The sequence below is a fragment of the Xiphias gladius genome, chromosome 15 (assembly GCF_016859285.1).
Source record: "Xiphias gladius isolate SHS-SW01 ecotype Sanya breed wild chromosome 15, ASM1685928v1, whole genome shotgun sequence".
Taxonomy (NCBI): domain Eukaryota; kingdom Metazoa; phylum Chordata; class Actinopteri; order Istiophoriformes; family Xiphiidae; genus Xiphias; species Xiphias gladius.
Genome location: NC_053414.1, coordinates 5553972 through 5570221, shown reverse-complemented (window position 1 = coordinate 5570221; position 16250 = coordinate 5553972). Strand labels below are relative to the sequence as shown.

General features: G+C 43.3%; 1 protein-coding gene across 1 annotated transcript in view; it reads right to left on the bottom strand.

Moving 5' to 3' along the window:
• cacna1ab (calcium channel, voltage-dependent, P/Q type, alpha 1A subunit, b) overlaps positions 1-16250 on the bottom strand; it is a 187309-nt gene that overhangs the window by 67898 nt on the left and 103161 nt on the right. Inside the window, exons 6-20 of the mRNA XM_040146391.1 lie at positions 14574-14665; positions 13982-14134; positions 13128-13315; positions 9217-9320; positions 8952-9067; positions 8771-8815; positions 8289-8381; positions 7782-7979; positions 5547-5659; positions 4108-4220; positions 3074-3205; positions 2882-2954; positions 1599-1719; positions 1274-1341; positions 839-945 (exon numbers count right to left, since the gene is read on the bottom strand). Of these exons, the coding sequence (XP_040002325.1) occupies positions 839-945; positions 1274-1341; positions 1599-1719; positions 2882-2954; positions 3074-3205; positions 4108-4220; positions 5547-5659; positions 7782-7979; positions 8289-8381; positions 8771-8815; positions 8952-9067; positions 9217-9320; positions 13128-13315; positions 13982-14134; positions 14574-14665 (1716 nt within the window). The remainder of the gene's footprint in view (positions 1-838; positions 946-1273; positions 1342-1598; positions 1720-2881; positions 2955-3073; positions 3206-4107; positions 4221-5546; positions 5660-7781; positions 7980-8288; positions 8382-8770; positions 8816-8951; positions 9068-9216; positions 9321-13127; positions 13316-13981; positions 14135-14573; positions 14666-16250) is intronic.

Below are 16250 nucleotides of genomic sequence, written 5' to 3'. Positions count from 1 at the left end.
CCAGGAAACCGGTGAGTTTTCTGTTGGCTCGAGTATCGCGTTTTGTTTCCACGAAGGAAGCAAATGTAAAAATCAATTAACGGCTGTTGGTGTCTGATTGACAAGCAGCACTGTAGCACAGAGGCACCAGCTTCTCATCTAGCCGTCAAAAGGCTCGGCTCGCCGCAGCGGCCGAAGAGTCCAGCGACTTCTGAGGGAGCCGCAGGGTTTTTTTTTTTCGAGCATCATTTTGATGTGTCCTGTTCTCAGCGTTTTCTGCCGCCGGGGGCGGATTTCACAGACCGTCCGCCTCTCGCTCTCCTCCACTCCACATAGCCCCGAATCCGTTGCTTTCACTCTCAGAACAATCGCTTCATCGTGTTGTAGGGGAGGAGAACGGGGAGGGTGTGATGGGGCGTGTGTGTGTGTGCGCGCATCACGTGGACATGAATACCTGCCAATCGTAAATGTCGGGAAAGACAGATTTGAGAGGGAAAGAGTCCTTTCGGTGTGTGTGCAATTTTACAAAAATAGTGAGAGAGTGTGGGTGTATGTATGTGAATGACTATATTTGTGAGGACCAGTTTGAGTTGTCTGACACACCTTCAATGGGCTGTTTGAGGGTTAAGACTTGGTTTTCGCGAATGCTCAATGTCCATAAGTGTCCTCACAAAGATAGAAGTACATGTGTATTTCGGGTTAATTTTGTGTACATGTACAGTGAGTGTTTGTATTTATTTCTATTTATGTACTATTTATATTCTTTGTATGTATGGCCTAAGTGTTTTTCTGTGTGTTTTGTCGCGTGTTTGGGCGTGTGTGTGTGCGCGTATGTTTCTGTGAGTGTGAGTTTACTCACGCAGCAATAGACAGATTGGCTGCCGACAGCGGGCTGACCTCCGCCACCTCCTTAGCCTTCTGCAGTGCTGTCTTCTGATTGGCTGCCTCCTCTTGTTCCTCCTCATCCTATTGGAGAAGAAGAGAACCGTCTTGTTCACTTGATCTTGGTTTAAATTTCGATTAGACCGGCACATAATAAATTTGTTAGAAAATACCAAAATCAGTAACCAAGAATAAACTCCAGGTGATATCAAGTATGTTTGTAATTTTTAAATCAAATCCTGCTAATTAAATTCTGACAAAGACATAATTATGATCTAATTTCGTGGTATTTTCAACATTTTACCGATTAACACGGGGTCTACGATCAAAGGTCAAAGCAAAAGGCCATTGTTTGTCACTAAATGGCCCAGGAGACATCGTTCGCAGGTCACAATGCATTTTGATCCTGTACCTTGGTGAGCTCCTGGGCGTTGGCCAGATTGTCAACAGCGATGGCCAAGAAGACGTTTAGCAGAGTGTCTGTAGTGGCAGAAGTTGAGGAGAAGACAGGCTTTCTCAGCAGGAAGAGCAAATAAATGGAGGACGGGAGGAGGAGAGGAGGTTTAGATGGGTTGTAGAGATGGGAAAGTAATAGGACACAGAGGAACAGGACGGGAAAAAAGGGGTTTCATCTTATTATTATCAACATTGTTGTGTTCGCAGACTGAGCTCATGTATACAGTAAGGGAAATAACTGAGAAAAACAGTGAGTATATGTAAGTGTGCAGGCAGGATACAGTTGCCAAAGAGTGTGAGGACAATGAAGAAGATGGAGAAAACCATCCCTTTGTCGTTCACTCCTCCCTGGGACTCAATGCCATCGTACATCACCATGTTCCAGTCCTCTCCTGTCAGGATCTACAGAGAGAGGGAGGGAGGGCGAAAACGTCAAGGATTCAGTCGTACTGGTGTGATGAATTTAGGTTTCATTTAAAAACTGAAACGAACGGGAAATGTATCCTTCTTTATTTAGAAATACGGAGAAAACTGATCAACAAAAGCATTTTCGGAGCTGCCTTTGCCACCGGACGACTGTGTTTACTTCGAGATGTGCCGAACCAACGTTGTCAACGTAGAACTCTTTTAGAAACTCCGGAGTATTTTTACAGTGGACGTAACAAATGTTTATAACCCTGAAGGTTTCAGACACGGTTGATTTTGAGACACCAGATGTTACTGCCGTTAACTGCAACTGCGTCTCAATAATAAAGTTCCCAGAGTTCATTTCAAAACAACGTGTCCGCTGACGGCTAGGGGTCGGTACGGGGTCCAAGTTTAATGCCTAAAATTTTGTGGTAAACCTTGTGGGAACAGTTTGTTTCGTCCCCACGTGGGACCCCCCGAAATGTGACTGTGTGGACAGATGTTGGTCCCCACAGCGTGATTTAAACACAAATATTCACACAGAAACTAGACACACACCCACAGCTGGCCTCTGAGTCACTCAAAGACAATGAAGAGACACAAATGTCTCTTAACAAAAGCCGTCTCTCCAACCGGGCTCGGAGAAAATAGAAACATGCAGTCAGAACCGAACAAGTCATCTGACAAAGTGATGACATAACAACAAAGACCCTCATTAAATTTCACTCTCGAAAAGAGCTTCAGCCGTGCTGAAAACATACAACAGTGTGTATGAGTGTTCCTACCGTCATGTTTGGAAAATGCAGTTACAAAACTTTTTGAAGAAACCGACATGGAAAATAGGCTTTCATACAAAACATCTTCACCTAAACCAAATCTAATGAAAATCTTCGGAGGGTAAACGTGATTTCAACAGGAAGATAGTTCAGCGTTTAAAGAATTGCTTTTGTCCCGGTGTCGTCCTCATATATGTAAAAGAGGTTTTCGTTCTGTGTGTGCTCATCAAATACCTTCAAATGCATTGCATGGTTAATGATGATAATAATAATATTAATATCTTATGTTTAACAATAAGTAAATATGGACAAAGTCACGAAATGATCTGTTTTCTTTTTGCACGGAACCACAAACACATTTGTAAATTTTTCTCTCTCACCTGAAACACTGTCATGATTGCCGCGGCAAAAGTGTCAAAGTTAGTGGGCGGCGTTCCGGTTTCAAAGTTGAATCTGAGAAGAAGAAAAGCAGAAGGAGAAATTACATTACAGTCATGTACACACAAAAAGATAGACACCTCAAATTGAATACAGAGACTTGGGCTTGTTTTTAAGTTTGTGTTGATACTGACTGTCCTCCAAACAGCTGCATCCCCAGCAAGGCAAAGACCACGATGAAGAGGAAGAGGAGGAAGAGCAAACTGACGATGGACTTCATGGAGTTTAGCAGAGAAACCACCAGGTTTCGAAGAGGAGCCCAGTACCTGAAGAGGAGGAGGAGGAGGAGGAGGAGGAAGAGGAGGAGCAGGGTTAATGAAAGAAGAGCAACAGTAGGAAAAGAAGAAAGAAAGAAATGAGGGAAACGCAAAGAGAAAAGGAGAAAAAAGTGAAAGGTTGGCACGAAAGAGGGCAGGAATGGAGGAAGGGAAGGTGGAAGGAGAAGTAAGGAGGAAAAAACGATGAGGAGCTAGAAGAGCTAGGGAATCAAACCTCCAACCACAAGACACTAAATATAGGGACAGGACACATCTGAAAATCTAATCTCACAATAATCGCTACAAATTATTTTGGTTTGATTTTTTACCCTCGTTTGACATAAAAACACAAACAATATTCCACATTTTCCAAACAATGTTCACTGCATTGCACTACTAGACACTAAAAAAATCTTTAATCATAAAAATATATTTTGTGAAGAATTAACTTTCCCTTATTATTCAAGAGAATTTCATCACAGAGCAGTTCGAAGTACAGCGGAGTTTGGATCTACTTCAGAAACTTTCTTCACTCACTTTCTTTTCCTCAGACCAACATGATTCAACACGGAGCAGAGCTTATTGTTCAGCTCTATCTGTACAGGTAACTGACCCTTCCTCTCTTGTGGGACTTAGCCCCAAAATTATTTCTTTAATTTAGCACAATTTCACCAGGGAGAATATAAAGTCTCAATATCAAGTGAGATTTGTGCAAATGAGCAGCGTCGTGACGAGCAGGAAGTTTCGAAACCTCAAAATGGTTAAGAGGTGAAAAGAAATGTCTCCAATCAGAACCACTGCCTCAGTTTGTGATCATGATCCTGATTATCGTCACTGCCTCGTTTGTGAGCGGATGGAAACGCGGGCGCTCGGAAGTGCACGTGCGTGAGAGGGTGAGACTGAGACTTTACTTGGTGACTTTGAAGATGCGGAGCAGTCGCAGAGCTCGTAGCACGCTGATCCCGAAGGACGTGCCGGGTTTGATGGTGGCCCACACCACCTCGAAGATACTGCCCACGATTACCTGCACACACACACACGAATGCAATACAGTCACATCCTGTTGAGTACATTCCAGGGGCTAGGGTGGGAGTTATTCACTTATTTATTATTAAAAAAATAATAATCAACAGCCACGGGCAAATACTTTTTTTTTGCTGTGGATGTGAAACCATGTGTTGAACCAGTCATTTACTTTGTAACAATATTTTTACTATTTTGTGAAAAAAGAAAAAAAAAAAAAATCAGGCAAATGTTCAATTATTCAATGATAAATCTTGCTAAAGTAATACGATCAGTCACTACTCTTTGTTTACTCTTTATAACTTTCATTCATTCATTCATTTATTTCCAGTGAGATTCCTGTATTTCCTCGCTTCCCCTGCGGACGCGTTTCCTAAAGCAGCTCGGCTGGTTTAAGCAAAAATTTTAAAGTTGTTCCCAAAGTTTGGATTTTGATAGAATCCAGTATATAACTGGCTCATCAGATTGGAATGCTTTGGAGTCCCTTACTGAATCTATGTAAGTTTAGCTTTCATCGAATCTAAGTAACAAACATTGTAATTAACTAAAACGCTAAAACCAAAACTCAGGTTTTGGCACATGGACTACATATTATCCAAATTATTATCAAATCTATGGGAACAAAAAAAAAAAAAAAAGAGTTAAATGATTAAAGATTTGATAAACGGTTTATTAGACTAAAAGCTAATGAACTCCACATTTTACCAAACTGGAACAGTATCCAAAATAGAACCAGCTATCTGAGCCCGACTCTGCTGACAGGCTCTTCAGATTCCCACGACTCTACAAGTTCGACAGCAACAACTGATGCTTCATGAGGGAAGGCAGCCATCTTACTGAGTTAATGTAAGCGTTGAAAGCATCACGGACCTTTTTCTGTTCATTTCTGACGAACAATCATTAACCTCAATCCAACACCAAATTGGCAAAAATAAATCAACACTTTGTAGCTGCAGACCACTACACACTGATGCATCCAGAGTCTCTGGCCCAACCCACTGCCAGCTGCCTGAACACGGTATTACATGCACTGTATGCCGGCATATAATATGAAGTAACCTGCCAGTGAGCCTCTGCAACAATGTCGGCACGACTAACGAATGCGGTTACTGCACATTTAGTGGTGACAAACATGATGCTGAATCTGTTGTGCGTCATTGTCGCAGAGCAACATGAGAAAAAAACTACTTCTCAAATCTGTTGAGTGTGGATTGGTCATCAAAACCTGATAGTTATGAGCTGAATGTATTTTTTTCCCACTTAGTTACTCAGTGTGTGAGTGTGTGAGTGTGTGAGTGTGTGTTTGTGTGTTTGTGTGCGCACTCACCACACAGTCAAAGCAGTTGAATGAGGAGTGGAAGTAGGGCTGGATGCCCAGACCATACATCTTGATCAGCATCTCAGACATGAACAAACCGAGGAAGATAAACTCTGCATAGACTGGAGGGAGGAAGGACGGAGAGAAAAGAAGGAAAGGAGCGAGGGAGTGAGAGCGGGATTATGGGAAAGGAAGGGAATAAAGACGTAAGAGCAGAGAGGGGAATAAACGTGTGGGGAGAGGAAGGGGGAAATGAAAGAAGGTCAGGTCACAGAGAGAAGGGGAAAGTGAGGGAGGAGAGGAGGGGAGGGAAAAACAAAGGGGAGGAGGGGAAAAGTGAGTGAGAGAGAGAGAGAGTCAAATGAGTGGAAGTTGATAGGGGTCAGAGCCCAGCGGTGTATGACAGTGTGGTGATGAATGGACTCCATCAGCAGCAACGGCTTCATATGCTAATGACACTGGACACCGGCCAGGGACAACGAGCCGACTCTACCCAGGCACCAAGGGCTCTGTGTGTCCTTGGTGCAAGCGTACAGAGTGGGTCTGGTCGTGTCAACAGCAGCAAGTCTGCATCTAGAACTAAGATAAAAGCATGAAATAACACGGGTCGACCTGAACTCAGGAGCAGTTACACATCTCTGTAAAAAGCTCCTCTTTGCTTATCCAGCCGGCACTTCTTTGCTGCTACTACGCTCGAACTGAATTTCTGGGCATTTTATTAGCAATCGAGGTTGACAATAAACAAACAGTTGGTATGATATTGATGTCTTCCTACTTGAAACCTTTTAAAGTGTATTTGTTTGCCACGTTCATAACGCCGGCTATCATAAGATTGAATGAAAAAAAAAAAGAACTTTTACTTATCTAGACACGATTTGTATAACAAGTATATAAGATGTAAAAGAAACTAACAGTTTGTTCCAGAAGTTGATGGTGGACTAGATACTACTTTGGCTATTTAAAGGACTTAAAATTCTAAATGCGTTGTTTGCATGTGTAGGAGGAAACTGTAGATTTGAAGTGTAAAAAGATGATTCAGCTTTTGGCGAGGTGTGTGTGGACAGCAGTGGTGATTAAAAGACCTTTGAAATATGGCACACGTGGCCTCAGATGTTGGGGGTGTCAGTGTTAGAGTTTGGCATCCCACCGGTATGATCGTCCTCAAACGTTTGCCGCATTGGGTCTGACAGAGAACAGGTGCTGAAGGAACATCGAGCGGAGTGATCAAAGACCGAGAGCGTTTTTAAGGGCAACGCTGCACTTTGCTGTTTTAGTGTAATATTGTACAAAACGAGGCGAGGGCCAAGGCTGAGCGATTCCGACCATCAAGTACGCCGCGGTTTGACCAACTTCAGTTTATTGGCCATTACCGCTTCACATGAAGTAATTAAAGATTGGAGCGAATATCTTATGAGACTGGTGAAAGTGTGACAGCACCTCAACACTGATGTTTGTTTGAGAGTTGTTTTATTAAAAAAAGAAAGAAAAAAAAGTATGCTTTAGACGTACGTCATGGACTTAGAGTACAATGCTTTGGGAGCTCCCTCCATACTCTTGAACTTAATACTTAATATTGATATATGCCATTACCAAATTAGGATGTAAATCGGCGTGATGTCATGTATACCAAACACAATCAATGCTATAACATGCAGAGTTGCACATGCAAAATAGAGTATTGAGTAATATCGATAAAACGCATTTCAACTGTCATATTTATCAATAGATACTAGTGACAAACGGCTCTCAGTAGAGCGCACAAGTCCGCCTAGGCCAAATGTTGACGAAAATGACGAAAAATGCCCCAACAATGTTAAGGAGAGTGATAAAAAAATTCCTGGATCCGCCCTTTTAACCAGATCCGGACCGGAATCTAATGCGTTCTTCCCTGGCCCTCGCCCCGTCCCTCCACCAAGCTCGGGGCAAATCGGTTCGGCGGTTCTTACGTAATCCTGGTGACAAGCAGACAAACCAACAAACGGACGCGAACATAACCTCCTGGGCGGAGGCAATAATAACAACTACCACCCAGGAACCAAAACCGGAGCCAGGTTCCTGTGGGTTTGTCCGAAGGTTCCAGGGAAGGTTATGTTGTATGGTATGGTGTAGTGTGTACTGAGTCTATTCATAAGGTGCACAGTATTTGAACAGGTTTGTCTTAATATGTACCTGTGTATTTTGAGTGTTTTGTGTGTTTCGTGTGTGTGTGTGTGTGTGTGTGTGCGTGCGTGCGTGGTCACTCACAGAGGAAGTCAGAGAGGAGCTCAGGCTGGTTGTAGTGCACCGCAGCCACACAAATGGTGTTGAGGCCCACCAGGCAGAGGACCGTCCAATAGAAAGCCTGCGTCTTCACTATCTTGCGGATGAAGAATCGCAGCCGGCGCTCCTTCTTACTGTAATTGGAGCCCTCCTTGCCGCTCTTTATACTGGAGCGGGCGAAACCTAGGGGGGAGGAGGGGTTGTGAGTTGGAACAATGTCTGCTTATTTGTTTTTTTTGTTTTTTAAATGAAATACTGACCAGTTAGTCAGACAACAGCTACCCAAAAACCTACTTTTGTGAAACCTGCAATGAAGTGCTTAAATACAAGTAACAAGTTATAGGTTTGCTGTACAAATCACAGCACCGACATTTGCCTTGAGAAGAACAGAAACTTGAATTTCTCGCCTGGATCGATGCACCGAGCTAAACACCCTAGAATCAATGTGCCCCAGCCCCAACATTTCTTCATGCACCCCTCCATCTTTCTTACCTACTGCATCTCCCATGTTGTCCTCTCCCTCCTCAGGGTTCAGCAGCTCTGTCTTGTTGTTCTTGTTTTTGATGGTTGGCCTTCGCCTCGAGCCTAGCGTGAGGGAAAATAAAAAAAAAAAAAAAAATTACTTCTGCATCTGTTGATCTTTCACTTTGCAGGTGTAATATACTAAATCCCACATTTACACATTTAACTGGGCAATTCTGAAAATGCTTAGCATTGTTAGCCAAACGCACCGGTAAAACATGTACCAAACCAGCCCACTAGAATTTTGTTTTGAGATTCTTAGTTGTATATCGACATGGTAGTATGTCTTCTCATGACGAAAGCCCGTCCGTCACTATGTAGATCTGTCTTCATACTCTGTATTTCACTGTTATCAACCTCTCTCTTTTTCTCTGCCTCACTTACACACACACACGCACACACACACACACACACACACACACACACAATAAAAGAAGACGAAGCGCAGTTACCATCAAAGTTCCCTGTGGCATCTTCCTCAGCCAGAATCACTTCCTCTGTACGAATTGAAGAAAATAACATGTTAGCACACTGTGTCAGGTATTTGGTTGGTTTGCCAACATGCAGCGTGTCTGTACTGGGACATGAGCGTTGTATGTCAGAGTATGTGTGTGTCTGTCAGTGTGCACTGACCTGCTTTGCAGATCCACTCCAGGTATCCGTTGAGCTCTCTCTCAATCTGCTGCTGTCGCCTCAGCTTGAGGAACTCGCTCCTGTTCTCCACTCGCTCTCTCTCTTTGGCAAATTCACTGTGGGGACATTTGTCATCTTATTTTGCTCATTTCGATGAAGCGAAATACAAAATATAGACAAAGCTTACAGGAGTACGTATAAAAAAAAAAAGGAAGAAGTTTTAATCCTGTGAAAATGTTTGCAAGTGTCACACAGAGGACCATACCCTGAGAGTACACCCAGCACCAGGTTGAGCATGAAGAACGAGCCGATGATTATGAGGGGGATGTAGTACATCCAGTTCCAGGCACTGCCCTCCACATCGTTACTCTGCAGACACAGACACAGACACAGACACACACACACACAGAGTCACAGACGGATGTGTTATTACAGATCAATCAATACTTAAAAATGCGAATGTTCTGTTACTCTGTCCAGGCTTGATGACGACCTGAGAGGTCAGAAATTTTGCAACCTGTATGCAACTTTGCTCTTCTTCTGAGCACAGATCCTCAGCTGTGTTCGTTCAAATATTTTAACTCCCATAGGCACTTACTACCATTTCGCAGTTCAATAGGGCCTCGGTGATTGTTTTTCATTGTTTTAGCTACACATAGTCCCTTTTAGGACTGGTACTATGCACTTTACTACTGCAATCACTTTCAAAAAAGCCTTGAAATTAAAAGGTACCCTGTGAAGTTTTCCTGTAAACAAACAAAAGTTATGTTTACATTCACTTTTTCTCAGCAAAACACACTGAGTGTATCCTTGAGGTCTAACAAACGTGTTGAATTCATTTCCTTCCTCATGAAACATTTGCAAGGTGTTTTTTTTAACTATTATTTTATATAACAATTTCAGTTCTGCATTGTTTACATCCGTCTTCGCTTGCTAGCAGTCCTCTTCTTTGCTGCCGTTGTTGGCGCATCACGCTGGCTGTCGGCATGTTATCGCCACCTCCTGTCAGTCAATGGAATAGCATGAAACACCCTCGTCTAAGAGTGTGCTCGTGACACAAACAACGCGGGGAACCACTTGTAAAGACATTGCCCCAAGTGTTACTTGTGGTCAAAAACTCCAAAGAGTGCCTTTCAGAGTCACAGATTTTTCAAAAGGATTGGGGGAAAAAAAAATCTTATGCTTCATTACGAATTTTTTAAGAGGTTTCAGTTTTATGTAGTTTGTCTGTTTTTTGTGAAACATGATTTCTATAATGCTCGACTGCTACTATTTGTGATTTGGTGTGAATTGTCTCAGCTCTGGCAAAAGAGATTTCAATCCAAACCAAACAAAATGGTTTGTAAAAGTCCTGCCAACTAACCAAAGGCACAAAGATGGACCATTACGTGTTAGAAATTTTTTTCTGTACCGCACGAGATCCAAGGAGAGCTCGAGCATGTCTTACGCTGGCTCAGAAGTGACCCATTTTCTAACTTAAAGCCTGACCTGAATGCAGAGACACTGTGTTTGTGCGCAGACACAACAACATGGAGACGCACGCCACGTGTGGCGTTATGTTACAGTCGCTTCTGCTCTCACAGGAATCGATTGCACTGAGGTGTCAGGTGAGCACACCAACAGCAACGGAACTATCTGCCACTCTGTCTCTTCCTTCTTTTACTAAATAAATCCAGCTGACAATCAGAGAAATCAGGTTACTGGAGGATATCGTGTTTCTGTGACCCGTGTAATGCTTTTAATGGAACTATCTGCTGATTATTATCTGCTGCTGGAGTGCCGTGTGCATGTGTTAGGTTTTATACTGCACAGTACAGCGCAGGCGGCCCATTCTCTATTAAACTTTCATTGGTTTCCTTCTGACTGCCAGTGTGAGTGTGGAAGTCAGCCTCCATCCATCAGAAAAGATGTTAAATATAGAGCGAGACGGACCAGAATAGAGAGCGGAGGAGAAGGAGGCAGAGAGAGAAGGAGAGCAACTCCGAAGGCAGGGAAAGGACAGATGAGGAGGTGGATAAAGGAAGTCAAACAGAGAATGATGAAGAGAGAGAGGGATGGAAAATGGTTCTTGGACAAATAAATGGTGTTTTGAAACCAAATCTCAAAACTACTTTATGCCTGATTTAGCTGAATGAAATTCAAGACAATCACCAATCTCCTCAACTCACCCACCAAGCCAACCCCCCCGCATGTCCTTAAGTGTGCTAAAAACACATACAGGACATATGTAATGCACATCGCTGAGAACGGGGACAACATTACAGGGAGAGAACTCAGGTGTGAAGACTTGATAAGGCATCCAGCAGTGAGAGATATAACAAGATTAGTGGTTTATGATGGGTGACTGTCTGCATGGATAGCATAACTAAGAACCAGTTTCTAAGATAAGAACAACTTCTTTGTAGATTTAAAAAACAAAAAAAACACTGTGTGTCAGGCTGTTTTCAGACCAACAATAACACGCCATCGAAAAACACAGCCTTCTCATTCATTTCAATGAGGAATTGGCACTAGGGGGTACCGATGCATAACGTTCCGGCTGAGAGCGCTAGGTCGTTCGGCAGAACAGTTTAATCTGGCTCAAGTTTTTGTCGAAATGCAATGCACCAACCCAATCAAATACATGCAAGTGAGCATACTATGAAATGCGATGGCACAAGAGTTAAGACCCCCTGAACGCGGCGCCATGTGAGGGGGAAGCTTTAGCGGATGCGAGTGAATTGTCTCTTGAAGCACTGTTGGATAAGCAGGTGATATGTGACAGGCTGGCGACGCGGGAAAAGCAATAGATTGAGAGTTGAGGAATTTTAACTTGATGCAAATGAGGCGAAATTCGTCTGGAATTTCCCAGAAAATCAGCTAAAGAGAAAGGTACTCGCTGGCAAGAAAAACCCACAGCAGGAAGCGGGCGGGGAGGGAGCAGGTGAGTGTGCAATCTTTTACGCTGCTAGTGCATCTTTCACCCACAGTGTAGATGTAATTTTACTGTTCTACTGGCAAACGTCGAGACAGAGGAGTAAAATGGCTGTCACTGTGCAAAATCTCATTTTTAAAATCTTGTCTCATAGCCTTACAAACTGCTGTGCAGGGTCTGACTCCTGATTGGTTGGCCGGAAGTTTCCCCATTGGCCGCTGCTCTGTCAAAATGAACTGGCGCGAACAGTTTCTATTACGCCATCAGGGGGGTGTTTTATGTTGCCAACTTTTATGTTTTTAACTTTTATGTTGCCTTTGTGGCCCCTTTAGTGACTTTTTTTCAAAACAAACACCCAGCGACAAATCTAGTCAACTTTTTGGACAAACCTTCTGCTACTTTCCATAGAAGAGGGTCGCCAGTGTGGCCCCGCAAGCGCGAGGTCGGGCTTTCCCTCCGCAGGCGCACCTCTCTATGCGTCTCATTCAAATGACTGCACGGCAGCTTCTAACTTTCTCTCCGAGTGGTAATTTTAAAAGTAAATAACGCTGAAATCACAGCACAGCCAATGTCTTCAACTTATGTGTGCGGTGATTTTGTCAGATGACGTTGCAGTTATAAAAATCAGGATTTTAGCAGTGCAGAGCAGCAGCAGCTTGGAAATGGCTTGGAAGTCACTGCTGGTTAACATGTATATAAATACTTTATATTTGAGCACAGACAGTAGGAGAGAAGTAAACGGATGAGGGGCTGAAACCGGCCGACGATCAGCAGGATGCAAATAAGACGTGATGCTATCATTAATATGCTAATTAGCATTTTACGTAATCTATCGACATTTAGCGACTTTTCCAGCAGGCTACCGCTACTTTCCATTTGAAGTAGTTGTTTACAGCGGTTTTCAACTACATCCTCAGTTTTGCACATTGACCATACACGGTCCAGCCATATAATAAATTCTGGCCTAGTCTTGTTTAACACGCTGCGCTCTTTGGTCTGAGCACAGCCTCACTCTTTTGTCCACTTATCTGGCTACTTGGTTAGCCTGTACTCCCGCTTCTTAAAATACCTGCCTGTTCTCGATTTGAAGATTAAAAACTGTTTATGTTGAGTTGAATATGAGAGTACAGTTAAATCTTTTAATCATGGTTCACATTTGTGATGACAACCAACAGATTTTGCTTAGCACGAGCTAGCTGTGAACTAAATTGCATGGTATTCTATGTTAAAAGTTTGGGCCCAGGTTGGGCAGGCTAACTTACGTAGTACAGCATATCTGTCCATCCCTCCATGGTGATGCACTGGAAGACGGTGAGCACGGCGAACAGGATGTTGTCGAACTGGGTGATGCCGTAGTTGGGTCCAAGCCAGCCGCCTCTACATACCGTGTCGTTAGGACACAGCCGGGAGGGCAACTCTGTGCCACATGGCAATTCATCCACGATCTCTCCTGATCAGAGAGAGACAGAAAGAGGGGAAAGAACCACAATTACGACAAAGTAACTTCAACGATTGTGTTATCTGTCGAAGAGGCCGGACAAACTGACAGGCCTTTCGCACAGCGACATTTCGACTCATTAAACACAGGTTTAACTAATAACAGTAATAGTGGTTGCATTCCACTTAGGTCTGCCAGTTCCAGGGCCCCGGTGCTGTGCATGGTGTTTTACACAGCAGCCATTTTGACACACAGCTGTGGGAAAAATGCAGGTGTTACTGATAACATTAACGATGGCTCCCTTTCTATGCAAGTGTGAAAGTAAGCCGTGACAGCGAGACAGTGAGCCAGCGTGCACAATACCAGGACCCTGAATCTGAGACAGCTAAATGGAATTCAGCCATCATTCATTCAATTATTTACACCTGTACTTTTACTACTGTGACATGTCAAAAGGTCTTCTTTGAAAAAGACCAATGGCACACCTATGGCTTGCCTTTTGGACTTCCGGCATCTAGTAAAGGCATACTGTGACAATGAATTTGACTTTGGATAAAACATCCAGAAATATCAGTTCTAGCCTCAAGACTTAAGTCTTAACTCGAGGATTTTTAAAGATAAGAGTCTGTGGCCACATGTGGCAACAGTATATTATTTCCTTTTTTTTTTCCCCCTCACCTGTGATTTCATCATAGCAGGTGGTGTGGAACTTTCCCATGTAGAACTCCAGGCCGATGATGGCGAACATGAGGATGGCCACGAACAGCAGCAGGCCGATCTGCAGCAGGGGGATCATGGCCTTCATAATGGACTTGAGCACCACCTGCAGGCCTGGAGGACACAGTGAAAAAACAAACGCTCAGTTGCTTGGAATAGACTCAGTACAGTGTACCTGGGTCTTGAATACAAAGAATACAGTGTGCAGTGGATTTCTTTTTAGTGGAATAGCCTGTACCCATTGGTGTCTTACTTTGCCCTGTTTTGGAGGTTGCCGATTGACAGCGAGTGCACCGAAGATGTTGCGGTATTGGAGATATATAGTAAGCGGTCCCTTATTGGCTGGCAACTGGCAATATTGCCGGAGCCACAGCCAACAATTTGTATTAACAAACCAGGACACACAAGTGACCAAAGTCAACAGTTTCCCCCAGTTTTCTGGTTTCAGTAAATAAATGCAGGGGTTTGTCAAATTGGTTTCATTGTTGTTTTCAAGTCAGATGTGTGATGTCAATGGCAGTCGGAGGGGGAAATAACACAGCACTGCACTTACTGGGAATCCCGGACACCAGTTTCAGCGGTCGCAGCACTCTGACGGCCCGCAGCGTCCTCAGGTCGAGCTGAGACCCCACTGACGACAAAATACTGCAGAGACAGATGGAAAGGGAGGGGGAGAGAAACGAGGGAGCATCATCAGTTTGACAGGCAATGTCTTTAAAAACCATATAATATGTGCTCGTCACACAGTCTTTCTTATTGTTGTCTTACACACCGCTTCAGAACAGGATACCTAACCCACTGACCGACCTGTCACTGACAATGGCATGTTCAGTCTGCTGAGACAAAGACAATTGAATGTGTCCGGAGTAAATCATTTGCGTAGGCAAGGCAACCTTGTATAGTTTTCATTTTGAGATTCACGCCTGGAAAAAAAAAAAAAAAAAAAAAAAACACTTACTGACAAGGTGTGCACACGGGGAAAAAAAATAAATAAAAAGGAATAATAAAAAAAAAAAATCAACCATAATCAAGAATTCACTGAGGCTACCTGATTATGTTGCACTAGTCAGGGAAGCGGCGCGAGTATGTAGCTAATGACATGATATATTGCAAATGGCCGCCTGTCAAACGTTCCAGCTTTCTACAGTCCCGTGGCAACTGAACAAATTCAGTCTGCTAACGAGTGCTGCGGGATGCGGTCGAAAGCTCCAAAAGAAGCGAGACAATGGACCTTGAAGGGAGATTGCTTGTGAACGGCTACTGTGTTCAAATTTGTGTTACAACGGAAAAAATTAAGCAGGATTCGGCCCCCACTACCTTACACTGTAACTACGCTTACAATGAACAACTACAGCAGGAATGATTAGTAACAGTATGCTGGCTCTCACCACTACGGCTACTACTCTGGCTTAGCTTCAGAGACACACCTCCTGTTCCGACAGCTCTGCATGTGTCTATAGCGTGTGTGTGTGTGTGTGTGTGTGTCTCTGGTGTAAAGTCAGTTGGAGGCAGGTTGGAAAATTCCACGCTCCGTCTCATACGGGGGCGGCAGGCAGGGTCTGTCCAACGGGAGGGGGAGGAGGGAAGTGCGGAGGCGTGGAGAGGGGATGCTCCGAGGAGGAGGAGGAGGGAAAGGGAAGAACTAAGGGGAGGAGCACAATACGTGGGCAGACTTTGAACTCAAGTCAGAGATCATTAGAAATCAAAACAACCATGGATAATAAAAAAGAATTTGTTTTGCGACTAATTTTCTGTAATATTCACGTTTGCTTCTTCACTTGAAGCTGCACTTAGCAGTTCTGTATTTTGGCAGCTTTTACGGACAACAAATTAAGAATACATATATACATTTTAATTGAATAGAATTAAAATATTCCAGGACTATTTTAACTTTAAATTCTATTATTTCTAGTACTTATTAATCAGATACCCAAGCGATTTTGATTGGCTACTCCCTGTGCTCGGATAAGACTTCCTAGTGTCCATTCAGAAACATGACTTTAATTTGGGTTTAATTACTGATGACAGGACACTGATCTCTATTACAGCTTCACTTCACTGACCCTTTATTGATGTGATTTATATCAGTTTGATACTACGTGCTTTAATGTGTCCAATTACTTGATGCCCTGAAAAATGAATTTAACATGGTGGATTTGCTCTGATATAAAATGGTGAGCAAACCGTGTTTAGATGTATAAATGAACAGAAGAAAAAGAAAGAAAGGAGA